The 25,335-nt window shown below is 53.8% G+C and overlaps 12 protein-coding genes across 12 annotated transcripts; 6 read left to right on the top strand and 6 right to left on the bottom strand.

The window, feature by feature from the left end:
• Positions 1 to 49: 49 nt before the first annotated feature.
• On the bottom strand, positions 50 to 1,310 carry BDY24DRAFT_443579 (uncharacterized protein; the record flags this gene model as incomplete). The annotated part of the gene is made up of 6 exons (XM_076644778.1): positions 50 to 160; positions 271 to 413; positions 518 to 640; positions 751 to 899; positions 964 to 981; positions 1,078 to 1,310. The coding sequence occupies 6 exons, from the start codon at positions 1,308 to 1,310 to the stop codon at positions 50 to 52; spliced, it is 777 nt and encodes a 258-aa protein (XP_076494053.1).
• A 180-nt stretch (positions 1,311 to 1,490) lies between these two features.
• BDY24DRAFT_417492 (uncharacterized protein) lies at positions 1,491 to 2,468 on the top strand (the record flags this gene model as incomplete). Its single annotated transcript, XM_076643721.1, has 6 exons — positions 1,491 to 1,505; positions 1,560 to 1,626; positions 1,775 to 1,919; positions 2,019 to 2,034; positions 2,180 to 2,204; positions 2,326 to 2,468. 6 exons carry the CDS (start codon positions 1,491 to 1,493, stop codon positions 2,466 to 2,468), a joined length of 411 nt encoding a protein of 136 aa, XP_076494052.1.
• Positions 2,469 to 3,600: 1,132 nt separating this feature from the next.
• BDY24DRAFT_397939 (uncharacterized protein) lies at positions 3,601 to 5,945 on the top strand. The gene is made up of 8 exons (XM_076641619.1): positions 3,601 to 3,641; positions 3,750 to 3,859; positions 3,941 to 4,775; positions 4,867 to 4,872; positions 4,956 to 5,491; positions 5,577 to 5,618; positions 5,702 to 5,783; positions 5,919 to 5,945. Exons 3-7 carry the CDS (start codon positions 4,023 to 4,025, stop codon positions 5,739 to 5,741), a joined length of 1,377 nt encoding a protein of 458 aa, XP_076494051.1. The 5' UTR covers positions 3,601 to 3,641; positions 3,750 to 3,859; positions 3,941 to 4,022; the 3' UTR covers positions 5,742 to 5,783; positions 5,919 to 5,945.
• A 663-nt stretch (positions 5,946 to 6,608) lies between these two features.
• BDY24DRAFT_397932 (putative methyltransferase-domain-containing protein) lies at positions 6,609 to 8,883 on the bottom strand. The gene is made up of 6 exons (XM_076641618.1): positions 8,759 to 8,883; positions 8,081 to 8,591; positions 7,618 to 7,807; positions 7,365 to 7,514; positions 7,096 to 7,267; positions 6,609 to 6,914 (listed from the first exon to the last, which is right to left on the bottom strand). The coding sequence occupies exons 1-6, from the start codon at positions 8,860 to 8,862 to the stop codon at positions 6,635 to 6,637; spliced, it is 1,407 nt and encodes a 468-aa protein (XP_076494050.1). The 5' UTR covers positions 8,863 to 8,883; the 3' UTR covers positions 6,609 to 6,634.
• Positions 8,884 to 9,225: 342 nt separating this feature from the next.
• Positions 9,226 to 9,978, bottom strand: YOS1 (Yos1p). Its single transcript, XM_076641617.1, has 4 exons — positions 9,894 to 9,978; positions 9,717 to 9,790; positions 9,460 to 9,636; positions 9,226 to 9,388 (listed from the first exon to the last, which is right to left on the bottom strand). Exons 1-4 carry the CDS (start codon positions 9,908 to 9,910, stop codon positions 9,333 to 9,335), a joined length of 324 nt encoding a protein of 107 aa, XP_076494049.1. The 5' UTR covers positions 9,911 to 9,978; the 3' UTR covers positions 9,226 to 9,332.
• Positions 9,979 to 9,982: 4 nt separating this feature from the next.
• On the top strand, positions 9,983 to 12,253 carry PRE10 (proteasome core particle subunit alpha 7). The gene is made up of 7 exons (XM_076636122.1): positions 9,983 to 10,178; positions 10,288 to 10,322; positions 10,458 to 10,581; positions 10,796 to 10,897; positions 11,046 to 11,240; positions 11,367 to 11,428; positions 11,618 to 12,253. Exons 1-7 carry the CDS (start codon positions 10,110 to 10,112, stop codon positions 11,778 to 11,780), a joined length of 750 nt encoding a protein of 249 aa, XP_076494048.1. The 5' UTR covers positions 9,983 to 10,109; the 3' UTR covers positions 11,781 to 12,253.
• On the bottom strand, positions 12,177 to 13,282 carry BDY24DRAFT_328181 (GILT family protein; the record flags this gene model as incomplete). Its single annotated transcript, XM_076637093.1, has 5 exons — positions 12,177 to 12,235; positions 12,329 to 12,368; positions 12,481 to 12,678; positions 12,824 to 12,956; positions 13,143 to 13,282. Coding segments are annotated over 5 exons (570 nt in total), but the record flags the coding sequence as incomplete, so codon positions are not given.
• A 337-nt stretch (positions 13,283 to 13,619) lies between these two features.
• BDY24DRAFT_397913 (O-acetylhomoserine aminocarboxypropyltransferase/cysteine synthase family protein) lies at positions 13,620 to 16,510 on the bottom strand. Its single transcript, XM_076641616.1, has 17 exons — positions 16,382 to 16,510; positions 16,197 to 16,272; positions 16,030 to 16,066; positions 15,916 to 15,942; positions 15,671 to 15,818; positions 15,551 to 15,576; positions 15,336 to 15,457; positions 15,175 to 15,254; positions 15,030 to 15,102; positions 14,838 to 14,964; positions 14,674 to 14,776; positions 14,494 to 14,602; positions 14,260 to 14,428; positions 14,110 to 14,182; positions 14,003 to 14,040; positions 13,819 to 13,937; positions 13,620 to 13,736 (listed from the first exon to the last, which is right to left on the bottom strand). Exons 1-17 carry the CDS (start codon positions 16,416 to 16,418, stop codon positions 13,724 to 13,726), a joined length of 1,377 nt encoding a protein of 458 aa, XP_076494046.1. The 5' UTR covers positions 16,419 to 16,510; the 3' UTR covers positions 13,620 to 13,723.
• A 437-nt stretch (positions 16,511 to 16,947) lies between these two features.
• BDY24DRAFT_397911 (uncharacterized protein) lies at positions 16,948 to 18,087 on the bottom strand. Its single transcript, XM_076641615.1, has 4 exons — positions 17,861 to 18,087; positions 17,618 to 17,733; positions 17,084 to 17,522; positions 16,948 to 17,002 (listed from the first exon to the last, which is right to left on the bottom strand). The coding sequence occupies exons 1-4, from the start codon at positions 17,998 to 18,000 to the stop codon at positions 16,978 to 16,980; spliced, it is 720 nt and encodes a 239-aa protein (XP_076494045.1). The 5' UTR covers positions 18,001 to 18,087; the 3' UTR covers positions 16,948 to 16,977.
• An 18-nt stretch (positions 18,088 to 18,105) lies between these two features.
• On the top strand, positions 18,106 to 19,113 carry BDY24DRAFT_397908 (EKC/KEOPS complex subunit CGI121/TPRKB; the record flags this gene model as incomplete). The annotated part of the gene is made up of 4 exons (XM_076641614.1): positions 18,106 to 18,394; positions 18,495 to 18,617; positions 18,687 to 18,878; positions 19,020 to 19,113. The coding sequence occupies exons 1-4, from the start codon at positions 18,212 to 18,214 to the stop codon at positions 19,110 to 19,112; spliced, it is 591 nt and encodes a 196-aa protein (XP_076494044.1). The 5' UTR covers positions 18,106 to 18,211.
• An 868-nt stretch (positions 19,114 to 19,981) lies between these two features.
• On the top strand, positions 19,982 to 22,283 carry BDY24DRAFT_417483 (actin; the record flags this gene model as incomplete). Its single annotated transcript, XM_076643720.1, has 11 exons — positions 19,982 to 20,032; positions 20,134 to 20,204; positions 20,386 to 20,454; positions 20,590 to 20,837; positions 20,943 to 21,291; positions 21,384 to 21,484; positions 21,574 to 21,639; positions 21,741 to 21,819; positions 21,889 to 21,964; positions 22,111 to 22,144; positions 22,273 to 22,283. 11 exons carry the CDS (start codon positions 19,982 to 19,984, stop codon positions 22,281 to 22,283), a joined length of 1,155 nt encoding a protein of 384 aa, XP_076494043.1.
• Positions 22,284 to 22,635: 352 nt separating this feature from the next.
• On the top strand, positions 22,636 to 25,312 carry BDY24DRAFT_365136 (O-acetylhomoserine aminocarboxypropyltransferase/cysteine synthase family protein; the record flags this gene model as incomplete). The annotated part of the gene is made up of 16 exons (XM_076637924.1): positions 22,636 to 22,672; positions 22,763 to 22,838; positions 22,974 to 23,010; positions 23,089 to 23,115; positions 23,192 to 23,339; positions 23,420 to 23,445; positions 23,519 to 23,640; positions 23,721 to 23,800; positions 23,888 to 23,960; positions 24,026 to 24,152; positions 24,250 to 24,352; positions 24,427 to 24,710; positions 24,787 to 24,859; positions 24,934 to 24,971; positions 25,050 to 25,171; positions 25,242 to 25,312. 16 exons carry the CDS (start codon positions 22,636 to 22,638, stop codon positions 25,252 to 25,254), a joined length of 1,386 nt encoding a protein of 461 aa, XP_076494042.1. The 3' UTR covers positions 25,255 to 25,312.
• Positions 25,313 to 25,335: the final 23 nt, after the last annotated feature.

The following is a 25,335-nucleotide window of genomic DNA, read 5'->3' as shown; positions in this document are numbered from 1 at the left end:
CGTCTGTCAAGACGAGCGTTGAATCTTCGTCGTTTGTTGACCCCCAGGCTCATCTCCCCCATCTCCCTCTCCCCTCTTCAGGACTCCCCGAGGTACTCCTTCTCTGCTTGAGCAACTTCCCACCACCGTACTGTCCCGTTGAAGCTCCAAACGAACCCAGCTGAGGAGAGGAAAACGAGAGGGTCGAAAGTCGAAAGTCGACCCGTCAGTTCGCTGTCCGTTTCTTTCGTCGAAAAGGCACGAAGCTGAGCAGCCTCGAGGGAGACTCACAGAGATCTTCGACCCGTTCCTAGACTTCATCAGCCCCAATCGATCATGCTCCTCTTCCTTCGCTCCTCCCTCGAGCAAAGAAGTGTTGACGGCTTGAGCCTTGTCAAACTCTCGAGCGAACTCTTCGGCAAAAAGAGCTCCTCCTGGGTTAAGACGTATCAAAGAAGCGAAGTCAGTTGCTCTCGTGGTCAGTTGTATCGGGAGGAAGAAGGAGAAACGAGAAAAGGGAGGCAACAGCTGAATGAACCGTCTCGTTCCGAGAATCTAATCGCAAACGTCTCCCACGTCTGTTCACCGAAAGACCAGTCTGCTGCCGTCGAGAAGGTAAATGCTCGATCACTTGTTGGTCGGAGAGTCATGGTTGGGGTGACTTTGAAGGAAAATAAGAAAAAGAGAGAGAAAGAGGGAAAAGGCGCGTCAGCTCGACTTCGCGACGACGCGACCGAACCAAGAAGAGTCAACGGGCTGGTAGGTACGCACTGAAGCAGTTGATGACTAGCCTCGAAGGCTCCTGGCCATAGGTAGAGTTGGTTCTGACGGAAAGACGACGAAGACCGGTGGAGGCAGAAGCGAGAATCCGAACGTAGCCTTTCGTCGGAGGAAGCCACGTTTGTTTCTGGTGGTCGTAGCTGGTATTTCAAGAGCGAATCCGTCAGACCCACCCCAGCTGAGAGATGTCGAGATCGAGCTCACCGAAACGCTTTACCGAGCCTGGCAGCAAACAGAAGGAAGGGAAGGAAAGGTCAGTTCAACGAAAGCGCCCCTCTCGATCTTCTTCACGCGCTTTCCCCTTCCTAGTGCACTGACCTGATGAACTTCGCATCCTCTGACAGCCTTTCCGATCCTCTTGCTCTCCTATCCAGCGAACTGGATCTTGAATCGTATCGAGCGTTCGAAGGACCAGCGATGGGAGAAGGCCCAACTCCGCTCCTGTTGAGTGATGAGAGTTTGGATCCCTCGCCTCCCCCTCCTCCTGCTGGTGTTCGGTCGTCAGAAGGAGTTCTGAATATGGACGAGACTCGACGACGGACGGCATCCATTGTGGTTTGGGTGATTTCGGGGTGGGTGGTGGTTTGAGGGAAGGAGGGAATGGTCAGCTCGAAAAGAAAGGGAATCGGGCTCGAAAGTGATGAGCTCGCTTTCATCCCTTCCCTTCCTTCTTTCTCCCACCCTCCACCTTTCCGAGCCCTTTTCTTGTCTTTCTTTCAATCTCATCAGTCATGGTATGCTCTTCAGTTGACCTATCCCAGATTCGAATTCGAAGCTGACTCGCGTGCATCTCTTCCAAGGCTCCTCCCATCCTTCACCATCTGAGCTTCCTCTTCCTCAAGAGTTCGGTCTCGCTGTCCCTACCACGTTCGTCTTTTTACCCCTCCAGCTCTCTCTCTTGAGTACTCCTGTAGGTACGATTGTACTTATGCTCTGCTTCTTCCTTGCTCTCTCTTGGCTGCTTCCCCTACAGAAACGACCCCACTTTCCTCCCTCCCCTCCCTCATCCTCCCAGCTCTCGCCCTCACCGATCTCAACCCTCTACCAACAACAACAGACGAGTTCAGGGTTTGTAAACGTGTTGAGACGAAGGAACCAGACGTCTACGCCTACAGACCTGTGGGATCGATGGGAAACTTGAGGGAGAAGTCGATGGTTTGGTGAGCTCGTCTTTCCTTCTTCTTCTTGTTGAGCTCGAAGTTCAACGCTGATTTCATTTCTCCTTCGCCGCTCTGGATCCTCTTCTTTGACGTCAACAGGGATACCTTCTTCCTGGTACGTTTACAGTCCCTGCCCGTTTCGTCCTCTGCTTCCCAGTCTCCACGCGGAGGCGAAAGTAAGTAGGGAAATGCTCGAGCTCACCAGCCACTTCCTTCTCTCTCTCCTCCCTCTCTGCCGTGTGTTTCCCCATTTTCCACAGCAATTCAAAGACTCGGAAACCGACGGTTAGTATTCGATCATCTTTCTCGTGCCTTTCGCCTCTAAGCATCTTCTCTGAGCTCGATCTCGCTCATCCTGACGCTCGTCGTCCCGTCGTTTCCCTTTGCTCCCGTTTGTTTTCAAAAGAATGGCTTGACGTCGACGTAACACCACCAGCACTGGAGGAGGACGAAGAAGAAGAGGAAGAGATTCCTGTGCCTTCACTGGGTGGAGACGAGTCGGCAGGAGGTGGGAGCAAAGGGAAGGGGAAGGGCAGGGCGTACGATTGATCGTTCGTGTTTTTTTGGATGAGGATTCGAATGTGGTGTTGTGTCACTCGAGCTGATGAACTGAGGGGAGAGACTCGTCTGGGAAGGTTCGCTTGTGAGCTTCAGGGCCTTGACCTACAGGCGGAGGAAAAGCAGGAGAAGTCGATCTCTCACGGTTCGTTCCGGTCTTTCTCGTTTGTCTCGTCACGTCAAGCCTTGAACTGACTCGGTCCCTTTGTGACGCTTGATATAGCTAACCTCCCCGTAAGTCCTCTTCAAATTTGGTTTGAGAGATGTGAAGGGAAGAGGAGGAAGGGAACGAGGAATGGAGAGGAAGACGCGTCGCCTAACGACGGAAACGCAGTGTCGAGCGACTTCGAGCGTAGACTTCCAGTGAAGGCATTGAATGCTTTCGTATCCGACAGGAGGGATCAAGGTTGGATACGAGAGGTAAGAAGGGAGAAGAAGAGGAACAGCGATCGCAACGCTTCGAAGGGGACGCGACGGACTCTCGAACTTTAGTTGAATTGAGAACAGAGCACATTCGCCTTTTGTACATGAGAGTTATTACACATGCGCTGCATTTTCTCTCAGGAAGCCAAACGACTGGTACCGAAATCAAGAACGAAACGGTGGAGAGAGGCAGCCGCAAGAAGCGAGAGCGCTTTCACACGAAGAAAAGCAATCCTGCCTTTGGATCTCAGAGTGGATGAGATTGAGTGAAAGTACTTGGACGGTGACATCGTCTTGTGTCTTGCTGGTTGAAGGATAAAACATGTGAGGACGGAGAGGGATCTCGGTGGCAGATTCGGTTGAGCTTCGAACCTCCTTCATCCCTTTCCTGCTTTTCACCCTCAACGACGAGGAACGAACGAACGAACCATGCAAAGTACGATCCAGACTACTGTGATGGTAAGTCCAGACTCGGCTCCTTCACCAAGGAAAAAAAGCTGACTACGTCTTCCCTGTTTCCAGGCGAAGGGACGATGCCAGCTTCTCGAAGTGAGTGCGAGCTCACCTTTCCCTTCCTTCCTCCCTCCCTTCCTCTGCCCTCTCTCTCTCTCTCCTTATTTGAGCTGACTCGCCTGTGTTTCATGGAAGTAGCTCCCTACAGAGATGATTCTACATTCTCTCGGCTTTCTTGATAAAGACGACCTTCTCTCAGTTGCTCTGACTTCCAAGGCTCTCAGAGCGGTGAGCTCAACCCTCTCCTTCTTCCTTTCTCTCCCTCCTTCCTCCTTCCTTCTATGCTTCCGAACGCCTTCTGAATCTCCGCCCATCTTCCAACGTCATCTCTCGCAGCTAAGCTGTAGCATCTACTACTGGGGATTGGAGGTCGACGTCTCGAAACCGATTCGTCTGGAACTCCTCCGAGCGAGAGCAGACGACCCTTGCGTCGCCTCAGCCGTCAGGTTCGGCCTCCCCTATTTTTCTGAGCATCATAAGGAATACATCTTGGGCTGATTTGTGACCTTCCTTTGTCTGACACCCAGAGAGCTCGTCCTCTCCACGACAGGGCAACCTCCTTCCGTTGGGCCTTCCCTCCTGGATCTCGTCCTCTACGCCCTCGAAAAGATGCCGAATCTATACAGGATCATCCTCCCTCCCTGGCTCCTCGTCGGATTCATCCTCTCCGCTCTTCGAACCAACTCGTCCGTCGCCGTAGTTCAGATTGGCGGTCTCGTCAATCGGTCGACTTTGTCCCTCAACGCGTTCACGCTTCCCTCCTCCTCCCTCTCCACTCGTCTCCGCCCCCTCGCTTTCGAACTCAACCTCGGTGTAGACAACGACGGATTTGGATCGGAACTCGTATCTTGCTTCAACCGAGCCGGCGACACCGTCTCCCACGCCTCCGTCTCCCTCAACTCACCCACGGTCCCTCCCTTCCTCATCCAACTCCTCCCAAACCTCAAATCCCTCGATATCGAACTCGATCCAGCTACAGCAGAGGCCATCCTCCCTTGGAGCAGTAACCTCTCAGCTCTCTACCCTTCCCTCGAGACTATCTCGGTCCGCATCAGGAAGGAAAAGGATGGGGAGGAGGAGGAGGATCCGACGTTCTTCCTCTCGAGAGCGAACTGGATCTACATCCCTGGATCTTCCGAGGAGTCAGTTGAGCAGTTCCTCAGAGAGTGGAGCAAGTTGCCGGTCGAGCAGGTCATCGTTGAACAGAGGTTGGGAGGGGACGGAGAGACAGTGAGAGTCGAGCTCGTGCTGGACCGGTGCATCCTCACTCGAGCGATGATCGTTTCGCTCGGACAGGTCGCTAGTACGGTCAAGGAACTTGTATTGGAGCCGAGCTACTTTGATGACAGCTTTGGCTGGCAGGTGAGTCGATCCTGCGTCTGGCTCGTTGACTCGTCGAACGCGTCTCGTCTTGCTGACTTCTCGACTCCCGCTCTCTATCTCGTCTCTTCAGGACTGGGTGAGTACATCTCCATCTCGACTATCGTTCCGGGACTCTCTCTGAACTTTCCTTCCTCCTCTCTCTCTCCTCTTTCCCTCCAGGACACCACCCTCTCCGCCTTCGCCGAGTTCAAATCCCTTCGAATTCTCGAGTTCACCTGCACCGTCACACCAAGTCTCACCCTCGACGTCGTCATCGGTTGCAAGTCCGAGTGTCTCGAGCTCATGTACCAGCTTGAACCTTCGCTCATGACGGATCTTCCTCTCGTCGGAGGATTCCCGGGCCTCAGGAACCTCGAGACCAGACTCAACGTTCGTCGACTGGAACGCCTCGCTCCGCACCTCCCTACGTATACGGAAGTTTTATGGGAGTTTGGTGGGGATGAACCTATGGCGTCCTGGTCGGGGTGGGTGGAGTGTGACGAGGAAGGGAAGAAGAGTTTGGAGCTGAAGGAGGTTGGGAAGAGGACGGAGGAGGGGGGAGAGGAGTCTCGTCCGCCGTGCTTGATCTGCCATTATAGGTTTCACGAGGATTCGTATCAGCCGACTCCTTTCAATTCACTCCGCGACTGTCCCGTCGAGGAGGTTCGCTCAGCTCTCGCCTTCGGAGGAATGGATCTCGACGCGTTCGATTCGAGGTTCGACGTTTTTCCCTTCCTTCATCTTCATTACCTCCTTCTACTTACCGAATCCCGGCTGAGACTTCTATTCTGTCTTTGGCAGATCTCTCGGGGGATACAAGACTCCCTTCGAGTGGTTCCTTCGGTTCGCCTCTCCCAGTCGTCTCCTCGTCGTTCGTCGTTCTTCGCTGACCAACCCTTTCCCGTCCCTTCTTTCTCTCCCAACAGATTAGGAGCTCCCGTCTCCACTGCCTCTCAAGAACTCTAAGTCGTCGTCGCAGGGATTTGGGAGGAGGAGGAAGTTGGTTTCGTTTGGGTGAGCTCTCCCTTTTTCTCACGCGGATTTCCCCTCGACGAGTTCGACCCGCTTCGTTTGCTGACCAGCATCTCTTCATCTTCATCTTACCTTCAGGCTGACTGATGAAGGACTACGCTGGGTTGGGAGGTGTGAGGTCGGAGGGTTGAGTCGAAGGTTCGTCGTCTCTCCTCTCGTCGAACAAACTTAGCGGAGAGGCCTGTGAAGTCAAACGCGAAGCTGACCCCCGTTTTCTCTCCCTTCTCACCTCCAGTCACCTTTGAGAGAGGTAGCGAGAGCTGAAGACGAAATCGTTGGAACCTGTCGTTCGGGATCGGGAGAGGTGAGCTCGCTTTCCCGTCGTTGTCGAGACGCGTCGAAGAGTGCGATCGCACTCGTCTTTCTTTCCTTTGGGAAACCGAAGCTGTTGCTGACGTCGCTCTACGTTCTGTTCCTTCCCATATGATAGGGACCCGTTACGCTGCTTCTATCTGAACCGTCGCCTTGTCGGAGAGAGAAGGAGAGAGAGGGACGGGGACGCGGAGGTTGGGATCGAAGCTCGAAGCGAGCGAGGAGGGATGAGGGGTTCTTCTTTTACACGAAACATCTATGACTTTACGAGATTTCTTTTGTGCTTTCAAACCCCTGGCATGAGTTCGGAAAAGAGAGGTGTTTCTCCCTCCCAACCACTCTGCCCTCGTTATTAGGCGAGTCATCTCGCTCGTTCGAGACAAGAAAGAGGAGAACGAAACATCCAACTCGACGCGTCGCCTCTTTCCCTCTCCTCCCTCTCTCTCTCTCTCTCTTTCCTTTCCCACCCACCCACCCCCTCCCAATAAATCAGACATCTACAGCCTCATCTCATCCTAATCACGCCTCGCCCAACCCAACCCACCGACCCAAACCTCCACCTCCCCTTCCTCCTTCGTCGCTCCATGCCCCTTCACCCCTCCGACCCTCTCGAACCAAATCCCGTGCTCCTTCGCTAGCGTCCATAGACCCCGTTCCGCACCCGTGGGATCGCGTTCTTTGAAGGAGAGGAGGACGAGGGGGGAAGAGGTGGATAGGGGTTGGGGTTGCAAGAGGGCAAGAAGGGTTCGAACGAGGGAGGGGAAGATGGAGGAGTTGTAGGTTACGTCGGCCATGCTGAAGATAGGAAGGAAGGAAGGAACAGAGATGTATGGAGGCGGAGGGAGTAAAATAGAGAGGAAAGGGAGCGAGGGGAGTCAGCGCGTTGGATTGTTCGATTCGACTCTGAAAGGACGACGCGTCCGTCCGATCATCGCAGGAACGCAACGATCCGAGAAAACGGGAAAACGAGACGTACATGATCAAATTCAACTCCTTCCCACTCCCACCGTCCTCCTGCTCACCATCAAACACCCACCCAGGCAGCCTCGGCGCGTCCCAATCCAGCTCCCTCGCATGAACATCCGCTTGCTGGGAGAAGAGCAGCGCGTTGAAGGTGAGGTTCTCGGTGATCAAGGGGAGAGCGGAGGCTGTTGTGTGAAAAGGAAGAAAAGAAAAAAAAGGGGGAAAGGGTCAGTTCGAGATTGAAACGAGGGAAAGAGAAGGGTAAGGAGGAGGGAAACGAACGAAGATCCGTGGCGTAGAAAGTGTGCTTCTTCAACTTGTTGGGGAGAGGTTCGAGCTCCGGTTCGGAGGAGGAGGATGTTGGAGGAGGAGGGGAGGAAGGAGCGGGGAGGATGGAGGCGAGCAGGAGGGAGACGAGTCCGATTCCGGTTCCTTTGAAGACGAAGGAAGGCGAGGGCGCGCGTCAGTCCTCCCTCTCCCTTCCCTTCCTTCTCAACGGTCCTTGCTCAACGCGGACCAGAGGGATGGTACGGACCAAGTTCCAAAACTCTCAACTCCCTCTTCCCAGCACTTTTCAGCAGGTCCAACACGCGTCCGAGGGAAGCCTGACCCGACGGGAACTTGGACGCGTCTTCCGCTAGCGAGGACGAGCTCGGTGATGAAGAGGAAGGGCAGAGATGTTGAGCTAGGTAGGAGGAAAGAGCGAGGCCTGAGTCCCAGATTTTCTGGTGCGAAACGAAGGAAGAAACGAGGGAAAGGAAAAGAGAGTCAGTTTCGAACGAATCGCGACGCGTCCAACTTCGTTCTTTCTCCCCTCCTCTCCTTCCTCCCACCTCCGAATCCCTCACCACCCGTCTCCTCCACCTGACTTGTACACCCAACAACATCTTCCTCTCTCTCTCTCTGTCTCTCTATATCATCCTTTGCTCCTCCAATACAAAAACCAAAACCAAGGCGGGAAGAAAACGAAAACGAAAACGAAACCGAAACCGACTCACCTTGTCCAAATCGAAACTCGTCTGCTCCACGACCTCGACCGTTCTTTTTCCTGCCTCTTTCCCGACTCCCTTCATTTCAGGCAGGACAAACACCCTCCTTATCCGATCCTGCTTCTCTCCCTCCTTCGCCTTCACCTTCCCTTTCCCACCCTTCTCACCTTTCCCTCCCTTCCCTCCGACCGCAGTAAACGTCACCCCTTCACTCAGCACACTCAAACAAGCACTCTTCCCTCCCTGAGTCAAATCCGCCAGATCACCTTCCCAACCAGGCCGAGGGGACGGGCTCAAAGGTTTCGCCCAAACGGCCAAAGCGTAGATCTGACCGGGTTGGACGTTGGTCGGAGGAGCGATCGAGATGGGTTTGTACGAAGAACCGGGAGCGAGGAAGGTCGTTAAGGGCAGGGGTCGTTGGGGTTGATGGAACGCTGGGAGGGAGGAGGAGGAGGAGGGAGACGGGGTGGAGGAAACGAGGATCCATTGATAGAGCAGAGGGAGGGCGGTGTTTTCGAGGCTGGTAAGATAAGATATCAAGGAATCGTTCGGAACCAAAAGAGGGACAAGATACAGTCAGCTCTGTGCTGGCTCGAAGCCCTACAACCCAGCGAGAACGAGCTCCAGCTCCGAAGGAGTCGAGTTTGGTGAGCTCGCTCGATTTTTGCTCGACCTCCTTGAACGTACATCTCGGTCCGGAGATCGTTCGCTACCTGCGGGGTGATGGTGATCTGCGACGTCACAGGGGACGTCTTGGGTGGTGGCCGGAGAAACGAGAGGTAGTAGTACATTAACGAGAGGAACGAAGGAGTGAGAGTTGGGGAGGGAAGGAGGGAAGGAGGTGTCGGGCTGAGATTTCGGAGGGAGGTCGTCGTTCAGGCCTAAGGAGGGAGGGTTTGAGCTTGATTGGGCAGATTTTTGAATCAGGTGGGAGAGGAGACGGTGAAGAAGCTGGGTCGGAAAGAGTTTTTCTCTGAAAATTTCCAGCTGAAAACAGAGGGACGAGCTCGAGAGACGACGACAACAGCGACTGGAGGACAGAGGTCGCGAGCTCACGCCTCCTTCCCTCCCTTCGATGCCTGCCCCATCCCTTCTTTCCTCTGCACTCTCCCAGCTCCAGCTGGAACCCAAACGCGACGCGTCTGTAGAAAGAAGAGAGAAAAAAAAAGGTCCATAGCCATCGCCTCCCTCCCTCCTTCCTCGCTCGTCCTCCAAGCTCGCTTCTCCTTCCCCTTCGTCTCCCTCCTCGTTCGTCGTCCTGTTAACCCAACGCCAGCTCGTACACAATGATGACCATGTTGATCATGATCAAAGGTACTGTTTCCACCCAACCACCAACAAAATCAGCATTCTACTTCTTCCAAACACCCAGACAACGAGCGACTCACTCCGCATCAACGTCCTCACCGCGCCAATCAAGTTGATCAACCTAGGCTTCAAGCCTTGACCTCCTCCAACGTTCCCACCTCCACCGCCGCCTATAGGATCTCCCGTGACTCCTCCGTAGGAATCGTACTGGTTGATGGGTTGAGAGGAACTGGAGAGGGAGGAGGGGGAGAGGCCGACTTGCAAGAAGGAAGGAAGGGAGATGAACGAGTCAGCTTGAAGCGAGGCGAAGAGGGGGTGGGACGTGGGAGAGACTGACTTCGAGCTAAGAAACGCTCCTCGTTGAGGATGGCGATGGCGTTGATGAAGAGGAGGGAAGCCCAGAGGAGATCGCTAAGCGAGGAGAAGGGAAGGGAAGGGAGGGTGAGCTGGGTTGGGTCGGTTCGTTGCGTTCGAGCTGGGCCTGAGATAGCCTCAGTAGAAAGAGCAAACTTACAAGAGACCGAACCCCATTACTAGCAAGCAGCTTAAGTATTCAAAGAGTCGAGAAAGAAAAGAAAGAAAGAGATGCTGGTGGTTTGGAGCTCGTTGACGACGACGAGGAGGTCCCTTTCGAATCCCTCCACGTCCTCACAACTCGACACCTCCAACTTCCATCCTCCTCCTCCCCCCCTTGTTCTTCTTCTCCCAAACCCATATTTAAGCAAGCAGGATGACCTCTATTGGAACAGGCTACGATCTGAGTGCGTCGACGTACTCGCCTGATGGCAGGATCTTCCAGGTGCGTTTCTCTCTCTCTCGAGGAAGGGGAAGGGAGCTCAGCTCATCGTTGGAAAGCTCACCTCTTTCGTTCGTTCGTTGTTGTTTCTGTGTTGGGCGCGAATGTATAGGTCGAGTACGCTGGGAAGACGGTTGATGCTGGAGGGTGAGTGTCCTCTCTTTTCTTCTCTTGCTTGAGTTTGAACGAGCGAAGGAAGATGGAGATGCGAAGGAGGGAGAAGCGATGGTCGAGTCGAAGCTGACCTCGTCTCCGTCTCATTCTCGTTTTCGTTGCATGCAGAACCGCCCTCGGAATCCGAACAAAGGACGGAGTCGTTCTCGCCGTGGAGAAGCTCGTTCATTCGAAACTGCTCGTGCCAGGTTCAAACAGGAGGATTCAGACGATTGATCCTCACGTTGGACTTGTGAGTTTCGTCTCGCTTCTACCTCAAGTCGGGTGCTCGCTCGTACGAGGGTTTGGTGAAGAGGAGAGCTGCTATAGGAGCCCTTGCTGGGTAAACCTTGAGCTCGAGGAGGAGCTGAAGAAGGAGGGAAGGAAGGTGATAGGAGAGAGATTATATTGAGCTCGAAGCTGACCATGCCCTTCCACCTCTTCCATTTGGGGATTCGTCTCTTCAGGCCACAGCAGGACTCTTTGCCGATGCTAAACACGTTGCTTCTCGAGCACGAGAAGAAGCTCAGAACTACCGAGATGTCTACTGTGCTCCTACTACGCTCAAGGTTCGTCCACATCACTCCACCTCTTTGAGCTCTCCTTCCTTCCCTCCTCCTTCAGCCCTGACCCATCTCTCTCTACCTTCCCCTCCTCTCCTCTTCTCTCCTCTCCGTCCAACCTCTTCAACCCTCGCTCGCTGCCGCTCACACACAGGACCTCATCTCCCGTGTCTCCCTCTACCTCCAAGCCTACACCCTCTACTCCTCCGTTCGACCGTTCGGCGTGTCCTCCATCTTTGGAGCCATCGACAAGAACGGACCTCAGCTGTACATGATCGAGCCTTCGGGACTGAGTTACGGACATAGGGCGACGGCCGTGGGGAAGGGGAAGATGTTGGCTAAGACGGAAGTGAGTCGAATCAAGGTTGTGGGAAGGGAGGAAGGGAGGCAGAGGGAGGAGGAGTTGAGCTTCAAGGAGAGAGAGAGAGTTGAAGCTGACTTGGGTTTGCTTTGCGTTTCGGGCTGGGTTGGCTAGTTGGAGAAGCTGGATTTCGATACTCTGGAGACGAGGGATGCTGTGATTGCTGCTGCTCGAATGTGCGTTCCTTCTTCCTCTTCAGCCTCTCAGCCTCCCACCTCGCTGACCTTTCCCTCTCCCTCCTCTTCTCCCTCTCTCTCCCACTCCCCCTTCTCTCTCGCCCGTCTCCATCTCTTCGTCCCTCCTTTCTCTCGTCACCCTCGCTCTTCTCTCCCACTCTCCTTCCTCTCGGCTCCGCTCCCTTCCAGCATCCACCTCTGCCACGCCGACGAGAAGGACAAGGAGTTCGAGCTCGAGATCACCTGGATCTGTCCCGAATCCAAAGGTCGACACGTCTTCATCCCTCAGGACCTGCTGGAGGAGGCGGAGAGGAAGGCGAAGGAGTCGATGGATGAGGGGATGGAGGATTAGACTTGACGTAGATTTGAGGGGAGGGGAGGGAAAGGCAGGGAGAGGAGAGACTGATTGAACGGCTTTCTTTTGAGTTCCAAGCCGCTTGCGAGGGAGGGGAGAGGGGACGAAAGAAAGAAGGAAAGAGGCGTTCTCGTCTCGTCTGCTCGGAGGTTTTGCAGGTGAGGGAGAGAAAGATGAAACGGAGAGAGGGAATCCGCGTCGCGACTTGACTCGAGAACGAACGATCCAGCGTTACATTGCGAGAGGCAAAACAAGAATATCTAACGTGAGCAGATACATAAGGAGATAAGTTCTAAGTAGTCTATATAGCGAGAGATAGTCTATCTACAGGCGAGGTAGAGGGAGGAAGACGAGAGGAGACGTCGTCTAAAAGTGAAGGAAGCCAGCCTAAGCGTTGATGGAGTCGTACTCCTTGAGGATGGTTCGGACGAAGTCGTTTACTGTGTGACCGTCTATAGAAGAGCAAGATGAGAGAAGAGGTCAGCAAACGAGAACGAGAGGGGAGAAGAGGAAACGACGAGGACCAGACGAGACGAGATCCTCACCATCGCAGTTCTTCCAAACCCCGTCGTGGATACACCGAATCTGGTACGAATAAAGGGTTCTTCCGAATCAGCAAGCATCTCTTCAAGAGCTCCAGGGAAAGCTCAATGCAGAACGAAGAACGAAAGCGAGAGGCAGATCTCGTCGGACTCACCTTCCTCTCCTCCCCAATCATCACCGTCGCACTCTTCTCCACTCCCCATTTCTTCACCTCCTTCACACTCTTCACCAGAAGTTCCTTCCCAAGCTTCCCTTCGACGCACTTCTCGACGTCTGAGCCAGGCCAGGTGAATCCAACGACTTTGGCGCACTGAGCGGCGAGGGAGGGTTCGCCGATGCGGGAGGAGTAGTACTTGCGTGAGGAGAGGGAGCGAGAGAGAGAGTCGATTAGCTTGAGTGAAGAGGATGCTATGCTGAGAGAGGGCTAGCTCCTCGAGAACGGAGCAACAAGGCAGACGAAGAGAGGTTGAGGAGGGTGAGGTTGAAGTCGAACTGACGTTTTGGCAGTGAAGGAACGACCACCATTCGTCCTGCTCAAGGATCGACTGGGTACAGAGCTGTTGGATGTTACCTATACACTCGAGCTCTCCGTGTTTGCAGTCGACGCCGTAGGTGGAGGAGGAGTTCAAGCTGAGAGAGGTGAAGAAGACGTTCGGTTCAGCTCGCTGGGCGTTCCTTCGTGACTCAATCTGCATCGTCCCTGGCTTCGTTCAAGCTCTCCTTCCTACAAGACCATTCCGATGAGCTCCTCCCTCGAATGAGAATCCCGGGCCGAAGAGCGAGAGGCAGAGGAAGGGGAGGGGAGGACAAGCTGACCTTCCGATGTAGATCATGTCGAGCTCGACCTTTCCCTTCGTTCGCTTGTCGGCGAGGACCTGACCGATCAGGCTTTCCACCAGGAAAGCGTCCGGGCAGCGAGACTGGGAGCCGATAACGACGAAGATGGGTTGAGAGTCAGCTTGAGTGATGGTGTAGGAGAGTAGGAGGAAGGAAAACAGAGGGAAGGATCGAACCATCACTCCCAAGGTGACCTTCGCTGGTGTGCGTTCGCTCGCAAAGACAGCTTCGTTGGGAGAGATTTGGATGTGGACGGGATGTTCTTGAGAGGGAGCTGCTGAAGCTAGAGGAAGTAGGAGGGAGAGGAGGAACGGAGTGAAGAGCATTTGGGGAGGGGGAAGGAGGAGCTGGGAGTCGGAGGAAGGAGGAGGTGACCGTGGCATGACGATTTTAAGGAGTTGTTTGAGCAGAAACGAGAAAAAAATGCATCTCGTTGTATCTTCAAGTAGATTGAATTGCAGGCGAAGCGTGAAATAGCCACCAGAAAGTCATATCTATTCGTGACGGATCTGAACAAAACGCGTCGCTCGAAAGCAACCTCTCCCCTTCTCCGAGCTCATCTAGGCGTCAGAACTTCGAAAGAGAAAGATGAACGGATCGAGTTCAGCTCAAAGATGGATGCGAGCGTTCGGCTGGTCGTGGAATGGGGACTCACACGACAGGGTGTTCACTTTTGGGAACAACTTTCGCCTCGATGGCGTCTCCGTTCGCGTCCTTCCATCCTCCGTTGACCTTCCCAGTCTCCTCGAAAGCTTGAACGAAGTCGGCGATGATCTAATGGAGGAATGCATCAGATGGAAAACTCCTCGGAAAAGGAAACAGGAGAGAAATCAACCCACATCTTCGATCCACTCGATCCCGACTGAGACTCGAATACCTGCGAGAGTCGAAAGAGAAGGATCAGCTCAAGCTGAGCGTGGTGAGGACAAGTATGAGCGATACTCACCATCAGGAGTCACACCGGAAGCTCGCTGCTGCTCCTCGTTCAGCTGAGAGTGAGTTGTCGAGGCGGGATGAATCTGAAGACGCGTCGAGACCGAAAGATCAGCACTTCAGCCTCCCTTCATCGAGGTAAAAGCGACAAGACTCGACTCACAACAAGAGTCCTGGCATCTCCAACGTTGGCGAGGTTACTGGCGAGTTTGAGGTGATCCACGACCTGCGATCCTGTGGTAGCATCCCCTCTCACTCCGAAACTCAACACTCCTCCGAACCCAGTTCTTGGTCGGATGAGGCGTTTGGCGATCTCGTGGGAAGGATGGGATCTGGAAGAAGGATCAGACAGTATCAGCATCGGACGACGAGGAGATCAGAAGAAGAAAGGACCCACGGAAGACCAGGGTAGGAAACCCAAGCGACGTTGGGATGCTTCTCGAGCCAGAGTGCCAGAGCAAGGGTGTTCTCGACGTGACGTTGAACTCGAAGAGAGAGAGTCTCGACTGAGGGAGGATCGGGGAAGAGGTCAGAACGCTGAAGGCTCCGAGTCAGGAGAAAAGACGCGTCGACTCACTTCCCAACAAAAGTTGCTGAGCGGCAAAAGGGTTCAAAGTGCTTCCAAGATCTCGAAGAACGTCCAGTCGAACCTTGGCAGCGAAGGCAACGTTTCCGAACGCCTGAAAGAGAATCCAATGAGCTTCGAGAAAAGCTCGAAGGAGAGAAGGCGAGAGAACGAACCTCTGTGAACCTCAAGCCATGGAAGCCATCGCTGGGTTCTGTGAACGACGGGAACTTTCCACTCTTGGCCCAGTCAAACTTTCCACTATCGATAACAACTCCTCCGATCGTGGTTCCGTGACCTCCGCTGTGAAGAGGGAGGAAGGAAAGACTCAGCTCGAGAAGGAAGAGGAGGCCGACACGTCAACTCACATCCATTTCGTCGCACTGTGAACGACGACGTCAGCTCCGTGGTCAATAGGTCGGATGATGTAACCTCCAGCGCCTGATAAAGATACAAATCAGAGCCATCAGATCGAGACGCGACAAGAGGTGTTCAGCGAAGTTCGAAGCTCACCGAAAGTGTTGTCGACGATCAGGGGAATTCCATGCTTGTGGGCGAGAGCAGAAAACTTGGGAAGATCCGGAACGTTGTACCTGGAAGGGAGCGGAAACGAGGGAAGTCAAGCGAAGGGAGAAAGGGCGGACGCGTCGATTTGGAGACGATGTCGAGCTCACTTAGGGTTTCCGATAGATTCGAGGTAGATCGCCTTGGTGTTTTCGTCGATGTGAGCCTCAAAATCATCTGGGTTGTCTCCTTCAACAAACTTGGTAGTGATGCCGAACCTCGAAAGGAAGTTCTGGAGGAGGGAAGATGAGGAGGAACCAACGTCGACGCGTCAGTTCGAGCTCACGTCAAGCCGACGTCCTTCATTTTCAGGTGAGAAACCAACCTTAAGCTGGTTATAGGTTCCACCATCTAACGACGGCCAAAACAAAATTGGATCAGCCCGAAGCTGAAGTCGATACGAAGAAGAGAAGAGGACAAGCCGACGAAGGGAACGAGAGCTCACAGAGATACGAGGTTGAAACGATATTGTCGCCAGATGAGCAGATAGCACTGAGAGCCATGAACTGAGCTGATTGGCCAGAGCTAGCAGCTACAGCAGCAACACCCCCCTCCAAGGCTGCCAGCCGCTCCTCGAAGACGGCGACGGTGGGCTGAAGCGTCGAGAGATCAGATGGGATTTGAGTCAGCATCGTTTCGCTGCTGACACTCGACAAAAGTAACGAGCATAGACGATGGAATGGAGCTCACGTTTCCGATTCGAGAGTAGAGGTTTCCCTGTGAGAGCAAGAACGGGGGAGGGAGAGGACTGTTAGCTCTCGTGCCGTCCCTTAACGACGATCAAACAAGCAGTAGCAGACGAACAGCTTCCTTGAGTCCGAAGAGAGCTGCACCATGGGCACTGGGGAAGAAAGAGCAGATAGAAAAACGAAGACTATTAGTCATCATGAGACTTGAGTTCGAGAGAGGGAAGGAAGGGGAAACGAGCGAGCTCATCCGCCCTTCTCCGCCGGTTGTCGTCGAGAACTCACCTATCTCTGAAGACGAAAGAGGTCGAAGCATAGATGGGAACAGCTTGACTCCTCGAAGATGGATCAGGCTCGTATCCTGAAGGAAAACATGGAGTGGAGGGAGGGAAAACGTCAGCTTCAGAGCCGACTAGAAGGGGTGGGAAGGAGGGAGATGTTGAGCTCGATTGTTCAAAGGAAGGACGCACCAGCGTGAAGTTGAAGCGTGTCGTAGTGAGAGGCCATTTGAGATGTTTGAGTTGATGGAAGGTTGAGAAAGAAGACTGAGAGTTGATAACTGGGGGGGATAGATGGTGTTGAGGGTCAGGGAAGGAAGCGGAGGGGGGAAAGAAGAAGGGAAGATCTCGAACCTTTGTCCAACCAAACTTGTTTCCCGGAGAGAAAAGGCGTGCTTCAGAGATTCGCCTTATGGTTGCCCAACAGAAAGATCCTGCATCTTTCTGCATCAGAGGGAAGTTGCGAGAGGGAGAGAGTTCGGTTACATCTGCTTCCGAAGGCGGAAAGAAAGGTCAGTTCCTCAAGGGAGGAGGGAGACGTCGCGCGTCACGACTCACCTCTTGATCTCTTTAAGCTCTCTCGACGTTCCCATTCCCAAAGTAGGAGTTCGCTGAGCTAGACACCTCAGCACAAGCCACGCTGAAAGATGGTCGGCGATACCAATCACCGTCTGCGACAAGGAGAGGGAAGGAGGTGGCGAGGTCGAGACGCGTCCGACCTTCGTCGAATGCATCCCCGTTCTTTCGACTGAGATGAACTCAACTCTAGCAGGGTCAAACATGACATCTCATTTGCCATCTTCCAGCTCAGGCCTGTTTGCAGAAAGAGCAGGCGAAAGACGAACGAGAAGTCAGCTCGACCGTCGGACGCGTCTTCTTAAAGAAGGAACTCACATCTCACTCTCGCTTCCACTCGCTTCCTCTTCATCTTCCTCGTCCTCTTCCTGCTCTTCCTCCTTCATCCTGTCCCACTCCTTCTGATCCATGATCCTTGCCTCCCCCTGCAACAACCACTCCTCTCCCAACTCATCGAACTTCGAGCCTCGCACCTTCCAGTTCATCCCCGTCCCCGTCCCTTCGCCCCAACCCAACCTCGCCACATCAGCAGTCCACCTCCTATCGTAGAAGATCTGCTTGACCAACGAATGAGTGGTTTCCTCGGCCCAGACGAGATTCGCACAAGGCTGGCCTCCGCGAAGAGCGGTCCAAGGAGAGGTGGATCCGTCGGCAGCGAGGCGGAAGACGTTCTGGCCGTCGAGAGAGTATTCGTTCTTGATGGGAGGTTCGGAGACGAAGCCTATGTTGCAGATGGTGTGGTGGCGGTAGAGATAGACTAGGATTGGGAGAAGAGGGAAGGGAGACTCGACGCGGTTCAGCGTGGGGAGGAGGGAAAGAGCAGACGCGATGAGGAGCAAGCTTTGAACGAACGGTACATGAATGGCCTACCAGAACCGACGATGATCTGGAAGGTCCTGATTCCATTGAGGTCGAAGAACTTCTTCCTAAGCTCTGGATCGATTCGTTCGAGGAGGTTGAGGGCACCGCTGGAAGAGGGAGGGAAGGAAGGAGAAGGTGGTGAGCTTCGGTTCTCTCTTGTGCTCTGCTCGAAGGATTCTCCTACCAGAGTTCTCTACGATCGGAAGAACCCTTTCGAAAGCAACAGGTACTCACTCTCCTGCTGTAAGCTTGGGACTCTTCGCGTTGTACCTTCCGTCGTCGGTCACAGAGGAAGGAGCGACCATCTTGGGGAAGCCGGGAGGAGACGAGGATGGGAACTCGCGATGGTTGTCGTAGCGGATCATGTTGGACATCTTCGTTTCAGTGGTTGGATAGAAGTGCTCTCTGAGGCTGATTTGGTCGCAAGAAAGAGAAAGAGGGGAGCTTTTTGAAGTCGTTGGTGAGGGTTTGAAGCGAAGGAGGAGGTGAGCTCGCGAAGTTCGACCTCTCCTCCTTCCCTCCCTCACCCACGACCTGCTCTTCCCACTTTTTTCCTTTCTCTCCACCTCGCATCTGTCGGTCAATATGGAATCTTACACTCTCCCCCACATGCCTGAAGAGCTGTCTCAAATTCACATCTGCCTGTTCAAGAACGTCTCCAACGCCAAAGCCATCAAGACCTCCCTTATCGCAGCTTCTTCCATGCTCGGAGCTGAAGGGGACGAGGAGAGGGAGAAGTACGATTTCTGTTTCGTAGAAGGGAAGACTGTGAGTTCCGGGTCCCCTTTGTCATTTCTACTTTGCTCCTAGAGGCTCAAAGAAGAGAAGGAGGAAGCTCGTTCACTGACTTTGACGTCGCCCTCTTCAGATCGTCTCCCGGCTTCATCTCCTCACAGGGATACACCAAGCCCTGCTAGCAGCCTCTCGTGGAACTCTAGCCACCAAGACAGCTCACTCGGAGATCCTCTTCACCCTCAACCCATCGAATAACGTGCGTCCTTTTCCGACCTTCAACGAGCGAGCTCACCTTCTCCCCTTCCTTCTCTTTCTCCTCCTAAAGATCTCCGACTCCCTTCGTTCCTTCGGTCTCTCTCCCAAAACTACCTCCCTCGTCCTCGTCCGAATCACCCCGCCGCCGTCAGGAGACCTCTACACTTCGGAATGGGTCGAGAAGAAGATGAGGAGCATCTTGGAAGGAGAGGTCGAGGTCGGGGAGCTGGGGGAGGCCGTGGAGTGGAAGGTTGTAGAGAAGGTGAGTCCTTTAGTTACGAGTCTGCAACTCTAGGGTGGCGATCGCTTCTCGGAGGAACGTTGAGGGGTCCTTCTGAGGTGGGAAGAGTCGTTGAGCTGATCTGATCCTCTTTCGCCTTCCTTGTGCGTCCTCGCTCATCAGCTCTACAAACTGCCGTCCGGGATTGGAGCGAAGGATCGGAAATCAGCAGAGGAGATGGTGGTCAGTGGAGTCGCTATGAAATCAGTTTCATAATGCTTCTCTCATGCTGGCTCCTTGGAAAGTTGCGTCGCGGAGACGGTTGGAGGACGACGCGCTGGGACGAGACTGCTGGGAGTGAGTTCAGATATCCTCTTCATCTCCTCTTCTCTCGAGGTCCCCAGCAATCCCTCTTCGTCCCCATCGAGGCATGAATGAGTTAGCTCAGACTTCCATCGCGTCTCATCCGTTTCTCGCTTAACCTGACGCGTCTTCTTTTCCTATGTTTCTCTCAGAGGACTACTCAAGTCTGCAAGTCTAGACCTTTCTCTGAGCAGGCAGTTGCCCTGCCCCCTTTCGACCGTCTTCCGACTCTCAGGAATTCAAAGAGAAGTAACCGGTTCCCTCCTTGGGTGACAGACAACCTTTGCAGCTCTCCTTCGCAACGACCCTCATGGCCTTCGCTACCCTCGCCCTTTTCGATTATCATTTCTTTTCGATTATCATTGATTTCCAGCACTATTTAGACCTCCTTCGCTTCTCTCCTCCATCTACCCATCAACCACCACCTCACCTTTCCTGCTCTCCAAGGTTCGTTCGGTCTCAACTCCTCCCTTCTTTCTCGAGCTTCGCTGACCTCGTCTCTGTTTTGTTGTCTTCTCCATCGTCGTTTCGCTCGACCTCGTTTGCCTCGACCTCCAGCACCAACACTCAACACCTCTCTTCCCTCCCTCACCTCGAACCTCTCTCAACCTTCAATACCAAAAAACATGTTCGTCAACTCTCTCCCCTCGTCGAGCTCGTCTGACTCCTCCTCTGTCTCTTTTTCTTCCTCGGATCATCTCATCTCGCTCTCCTCCTCACCCTTCCTCGCACACACCCCTCCGACTCTTCCTTTTCAACCCTCCTTCATCGCCACCTCTACCATGTCTCTCGTATTCCTTACGCCAAACAGGGACGACGAAATCGCAGCCCTTGTGAGTTTGAGAGAGGTGGACGAAACGACGATTCTGTCCTCCTCGTTCGGTCTTCGCCCTCGATATCTGCTGACCTTTCTCCTCTTATACAACTCCTTCAGGTCATCGACAACGGATCCGGAATGTGCAAGGCAGGATTTGCTGGAGACGACGCTCCGAGAGCTGTTTTCCCGTTGAGTCGTCTCTCCCCCTCGCTTCTCTTTTTCTCGCTGGAGGCTCGAAAGTTCTACCTAGAACTGCGAGCCGATGCCTGCCTTGGCATGCACTATCTGCCTTGGTTTCGATCGCATTCCGATAAACAGAAGACACGTCGCTGATCCCCTCGCTTGTTCCTTTCTCTCGTCGCGTCGCAGCTCCGTCGTGGGTCGACCTCGTCACAGAGGAGTCATGGTCGGCATGGGAAACAAGGATTCTTACGTGGGGTGATTACGGTTCCCTCATCTCAATCCTCAATGCTCAAGCTCTCTACAGCCTCGAGCTTTACTTTGGTTCGAGACGAGGGCTGACAATCCTGCTCCCTCGTTCGCCTCCATCTCTCGTCCTCTTTCTTTCTCTAGTGATGAAGCTCAAGCCAAACGAGGTATCCTCACCCTCAAGTACCCTATCGAGCACGGAGTCGTCGACAACTGGGACGACATGGAGAAGATCTGGCACCACACCTTCTACAACGAGCTTCGAGTCGCTCCGGAGGAACACCCCGTCCTCCTCACCGAGGCTCCTCTCAACCCCAAGTCCAACAGAGAGAAGATGACTCAAATCATGTTCGAGACCTTCAACTCTCCCGCTTTCTATGTTTCGATCCAAGGTTCGTCCTTTCTCTCTTCGTCTCTGCCTCGTCTTCGTTCTCACGTCCTCGTTCGTTCCATCTCCTCGGCTGACCTTCTTCCTCGTCTTCTCTTCACTCCTTCAGCCGTTCTCTCCCTCTACGCTTCTGGACGAACCACCGGAATTGTCCTCGACTCAGGGGACGGAGTCTCTCACACCGTTCCCATCTACGAAGGATTCTCCCTCCCTCACGCCATCAAACGACTCGACCTCGCCGGAAGGGATCTCACCGAGTACCTCGTCAAGCTTCTTCAAGAACGAGGATATCCTTTCGTCACCAGCGCCGAGAGGGAGGTTGTTCGAGATATCAAGGAGAAGCTTTGCTACGTCGCCCTGGATTTCGACAACGAGATCGAGATCGCAGCTCAGTCGTCGCAGTTGGAGAAGTCGTACGAGCTTCCTGATGGGCAGGTCATCACGATTGGGAACGAGAGGTGAGGTTTATATCACTCTGCTCACTCTCCACCTTCAATTTCTTGTCGAGGCCGTCGCTGACCTCGCGTCTTTCTCTCCTTCTCCTGCTCAGGTTCCGAGCTCCCGAGGCTCTCTTCCAACCCTCCCTTCTCGGACTCGAGTCTGCTGGAATACACGAGACTACCTACGACTCGATTATCAAGTGCGATCTCGGTAAGTCGTTCAAGTTCCCGTCTCGTCCTCGTCCTCGTCTTCGCATCTCGCTGACTCCTCCCCTTCTCTTCTCTCTTCTTTCCACCCAGACATCCGAAGGGAACTCTACGGGAACATCGTGATGTCAGGAGGTACTACTATGTACCCTGGAATCGGTAAGTCTCGTCTTCCTTTCGTCGCGTCGTTCTCGAGAACCGAACGATGGAAGCTGATTCGACGTCCCGTCTTCTTCTCTCTCTACTTATTCCCTCCACAGCCGACCGAATGCAAAAGGAGCTGGTGTCCCTCGCTCCCGCTTCGATGAAGGTCAAGATTGTCGCTCCGCCTGAGAGGAAGTGAGTCCCTTCGTCTTTCTCGAGTTTGGGCTCGACGACCGTTCCTGACCTCGAATTCTTCTCGCTCAGGTACTCCGTCTGGATCGGAGGATCGATTCTCGCTTCGCTCTCCACCTTCCAGCAGATGTGGATCAGCAAGCAGGAGGTGAGTTTGGGGCTACGAAGGCAGTTGGGAAGGAGATCTCCTGGTGGTTTCGACTTCGAACTCCTCCCGCGTCCTCCCTCCTCCTTCCCCTTCCCTCCTTCTTCGATCACTGACCATCCTTCTCCTCTTCCTCTCCTCTCTATCAGTACGACGAATGTGGCCCGAGTATTGTCCATAGGAGTGAGTTCTGCATCCTCTGAAGGTCTAGAACTCTCTGGCGTTGTCTTTCGAGGTTCTGAAGCTCTCTGGCGTTGTTTTTCGAGCTCGAACTGACTCTCGACCCTCTTGCCTCTCTCTCTCCCTCACAGAGTGCTTCTAAGCCAAAGCTCAGCCTTCTCAGCTTTCAAGTCGTCGACAGAAGCGGGGTTGAATAGTTCGTTCTACTTCGTTCGCCCCTTCGCTTTTGGTTCCTGCCTCTCCCCTTTCATCCTTTACGACCTCTCTTGCTCTTCTCTTTATCTACTTTCTTGGATTTTATTTCTTTATATCAGGACTATATTCCGCTTCTGCTACGCTCTTGCTCTCAGTTGCCTGTTGTCGGACGGGAGGAGAAACGGCTGACGCGTCCCTCCCCTCTTTGGTCCAACCCCCTCACTGTTCATCGCCTCCTTCTTCCCTCTTAACCACATCCTTCACCTCCCTTTCCTACCCTACCATCCACAGCGTCTTTTATGGCTTCCAACTTTGACACGCTTCAACTCCATGCAGGTGAGAAGCTCAACGTTCCCCGTTCTCCTCTTTCTCGTCCTCGTTCTGACCTCTCGCCTTCTATCCCTCCTCCTTTCTCTCTCTCTCCAGGCCACGAGCCCGACTCCGCTTCCAACAGTCGAGCCGTTCCCATCTACGCTTCTACTTCCTTCGTCTTCAACAACAGGTGAGTGTGCTGGATCGAGCTTGACGTCGACGCTCGTCCTGCTTTCCAGGCTTCCTCCTCCTCGACCTCTCTGACGAAGTCACTCCCCTCGGAAGCATTTGTAGCTGATCTCCTGCTCCTCGCTGCTCTTTTCAGTGCTCATGCTGCAGCAATCATGTCGTTGAAAGAAGTGGTTCGTCTCGCTTTCGCCTCCTCTTCTTTCCATCCTTCCTCACTGTGCTGATCTCCTCGCTCCTTCTTCTGCTTCTAGGGAAATGTGTACTCTCGAATCGCAAACGTGAGGCATCCCTTGGCCCTCTTTTAGTCTTCCTCGGACTCGAGGCTGAGCTGATCTTCTTGACTTCGTCTTTCAGCCCACCGTCGCCGTCTTCGAAAATCGAATCGCTGCGTTGGAAGGAGGGACTGCTGCCGTCGCTGCTAGCTCTGGTCAATCTGCTCAGTTCATGACTCTCAGTGCGATCTGCTCTGCAGGCGACAATATCGTCTCGACGTCCTGCCTTTGTGAGTCTTCTCGTCTCGTCTTCTTTTCGTCGCTCTCCCTCTCATTCCTAGACTGACATCGACTATATCTCAACCTTTAGACGGAGGAACCTATAACCAGCTCAAAGTGAGTTTTCGAGCTTTCTCCTCGTTCGGAGGACGGCTGAACCGACGCGTCGAGTTTCCCCTCGCATCCTCAGGTCTTCCTCAAGAGGTTCGGTATCACCACCAAGTTTGTCGAAGGAGACAACCCAGATGATTTTGAGGCTCACATCGACGACAAGACCAAGGCGATCTACCTCGAATCTATCGGAAACTCGAAGTGAGCTCGAGGTTCACTCCGAATCGACGCGTCCGTCCTTTCTCCCTTCGCTGACTTCCCTCGTTTCGGCTCCCTTCCAGGTACAACGTCCCGGATCTTCCCAAGTTCGCCGCTCTCGCACACAAGTACGACATCCCTCTCGTCGTTGACAACACGTTCGGTGAGTGAAAAGGCTTTGCGAAAACGAGGAAGGGAGGCAGACTCAAGCTCCCTACCGACGCGCCGTGCGTGCTTCCTTCTTTCTCAGGTGCTGGAGGCTACCTTATTCGACCAATCGATCATGGAGCCGATATCGTCGTTCACAGTGCGACGAAATGGATGTGAGTTGACGTGTCGGCCTCCTCTTCCTTCTCGATCTGACTCTTTCTCTCGCCCTTTTTTGCAGTGGAGGTCATGGTACTACCATTGCTGGAGTCGTCGTCGACGGAGGGAAGTTCGACTGGGCCAAGAGCGGGAAGTTCCCTGCCATCGCCTCGCCTTCGGAAGGATATCACGGTTTGAACTTCGCGGAGGTGAGCTTCAACTCATGCTCTCCCTTCCACTCGTGCCGAAGCTGGATATCCTTTCATAAGCTGACAGTCCGCTCATCCTTCTTCCTCGCTTAATCAGACCTTCGGAAACATCGCCTTCGCCATGATGGTTCGACTTGACGTCCTTCGAGACCTCGGAACCGCTCTCAATCCTTTCGCAGCTCAGCAGCTCCTTCTCGGTGGTTCGTTCAACATCTTTCTTTGGTTCGTCTCCTTCTTTCACTCGAGCTGACCCCTTTCCTTCGGTTGTGAACAGTCGAAACCCTCTCCCTCCGAGTCCAGCGACACGTTGACAACACTCTCGCTCTCGCTCGATGGCTCGAAACCCACCCTGCCGTCGCTTGGGTTTCCTACCCTGGTCTCAAGTCTCACTCTTCCCACGAAACCGCCAAACGAATGATCCGACCTGGGACTGGATTCGGAGGAGTCTTGACGTTCGGAGTCAGGGGAGGATCGAATGCGTTGGTCGGGTCCCTCGTCGTCGATAACCTCAAGCTTGCGAGTCACTTGGCGAACGTTGGGGATGCGAAGACTCTTGTGGTGAGTCTGCTACTTTCCGATGCGAGCGTCGTTTTGGCGAAAGAATTGCTGATCACTTCGTTTCTCGACGCGTCAGATTCATCCTGCTTCGACCACTCACGCTCAGATGAACGAGGAGGAGCAGAGAGCTTCGGGAATTACGCCTGATAGTGCGTATCTTTCCCATCTTCTCTTCTCGAATCCGAACAAGATCTAACCTCTTCCTCTCTTCTTCTCTCACCAGTGATTCGAGTCTCGGTCGGCATCGAATTTATCGACGACGTCAGTTCGCTTTTTCTCTTCCTTTTACTCTCTCATCACTCTCAATCTGACTCACCCCTTCCCTTCTCCACTTTCTAGATCATCGCCGACTTCGTCCAATCCTTCGAGGAGACTGGCCAGGCCGTCGGAGGATGGGAGACGACGAAGAAGGCTGCGTCGAACGGATCCAAAGTCTCTCCTCAGCCTGAGCATGAGAACGTGTGAGCATTCTATCACTTCATCTCAGCATCGAAACAGTGCTGATTCAGACTCTTTCGCTCGTTCGCTCAGTCTCGAGCTCTGAGGGATTGATGGAGGAGGAAGAGAGGAGAGGGAGGTGTTGACGTTGCGACGATCTCGTGCCAGTGTAGCTTTATGTTGATTC

Source organism: Mrakia frigida (assembly GCF_051309035.1).
Source record: "Mrakia frigida strain ATCC 22029 unplaced genomic scaffold BDY24scaffold_29, whole genome shotgun sequence".
Classification (NCBI taxonomy): Eukaryota; Fungi; Basidiomycota; class Tremellomycetes; order Cystofilobasidiales; family Mrakiaceae; genus Mrakia; species Mrakia frigida.
Note: the sequence above shows the minus strand (reverse complement) of the source record. Positions and strands in the feature narration are given on the sequence as shown.

What these genes read in the sequence shown, in the direction of transcription:
- BDY24DRAFT_397939 (XM_076641619.1), top strand. Translation starts at nt 4,023, where the DNA reads ATGCCGAATCTATACAGGATCATCCTCCCTCCCTGGCTCCTCGTCGGA. An exon ending in CTCGACGCGTTCGATTCGAG is followed by an intron (nt 5,492 to 5,576) that starts GTTCGACGTTTT and finishes TGTCTTTGGCAG; the next exon opens with ATCTCTCGGGGGATACAAGA. An exon ending in CCCTTCGAGTGGTTCCTTCG is followed by an intron (nt 5,619 to 5,701) that starts GTTCGCCTCTCC and finishes CTCTCCCAACAG; the next exon opens with ATTAGGAGCTCCCGTCTCCA.
- BDY24DRAFT_397932 (XM_076641618.1), bottom strand. Translation starts at nt 8,862, where the DNA reads ATGTACTACTACCTCTCGTTTCTCCGGCCACCACCCAAGACGTCCCCT. An exon ending in AACGATCTCCGGACCGAGAT is followed by an intron (nt 8,592 to 8,758) that starts GTACGTTCAAGG and finishes TTATCTTACCAG; the next exon opens with CCTCGAAAACACCGCCCTCC. An exon ending in GTTGAGAGTTTTGGAACTTG is followed by an intron (nt 7,515 to 7,617) that starts GTCCGTACCATC and finishes TCGTCTTCAAAG; the next exon opens with GAACCGGAATCGGACTCGTC.
- YOS1 (XM_076641617.1), bottom strand. An exon ending in GGAGCGTTTCTTAGCTCGAA is followed by an intron (nt 9,637 to 9,716) that starts GTCAGTCTCTCC and finishes CCTTCTTGCAAG; the next exon opens with TCGGCCTCTCCCCCTCCTCC. An exon ending in GGTGAGGACGTTGATGCGGA is followed by an intron (nt 9,389 to 9,459) that starts GTGAGTCGCTCG and finishes GGGTGGAAACAG; the next exon opens with TACCTTTGATCATGATCAAC.
- PRE10 (XM_076636122.1), top strand. Translation starts at nt 10,110, where the DNA reads ATGACCTCTATTGGAACAGGCTACGATCTGAGTGCGTCGACGTACTCG. An exon ending in CTGATGGCAGGATCTTCCAG is followed by an intron (nt 10,179 to 10,287) that starts GTGCGTTTCTCT and finishes GCGAATGTATAG; the next exon opens with GTCGAGTACGCTGGGAAGAC. An exon ending in GTGCTCCTACTACGCTCAAG is followed by an intron (nt 10,898 to 11,045) that starts GTTCGTCCACAT and finishes GCTCACACACAG; the next exon opens with GACCTCATCTCCCGTGTCTC.
- BDY24DRAFT_397913 (XM_076641616.1), bottom strand. Translation starts at nt 16,418, where the DNA reads ATGGCCTCTCACTACGACACGCTTCAACTTCACGCTG. An exon ending in GAACCTATAACCAGCTTAAG is followed by an intron (nt 15,458 to 15,550) that starts GTTGGTTTCTCA and finishes TCCCTCCTCCAG; the next exon opens with AACTTCCTTTCGAGGTTCGG. An exon ending in GGATCGAGTGGATCGAAGAT is followed by an intron (nt 13,938 to 14,002) that starts GTGGGTTGATTT and finishes TTCCTCCATTAG; the next exon opens with ATCATCGCCGACTTCGTTCA.
- BDY24DRAFT_397911 (XM_076641615.1), bottom strand. Translation starts at nt 18,000, where the DNA reads ATGTCCAACATGATCCGCTACGACAACCATCGCGAGTTCCCATCCTCG. An exon ending in TGGTAGGCCATTCATGTACC is followed by an intron (nt 17,523 to 17,617) that starts GTTCGTTCAAAG and finishes TCCCAATCCTAG; the next exon opens with TCTATCTCTACCGCCACCAC. An exon ending in AGTGGAAGCGAGAGTGAGAT is followed by an intron (nt 17,003 to 17,083) that starts GTGAGTTCCTTC and finishes TTCTGCAAACAG; the next exon opens with GCCTGAGCTGGAAGATGGCA.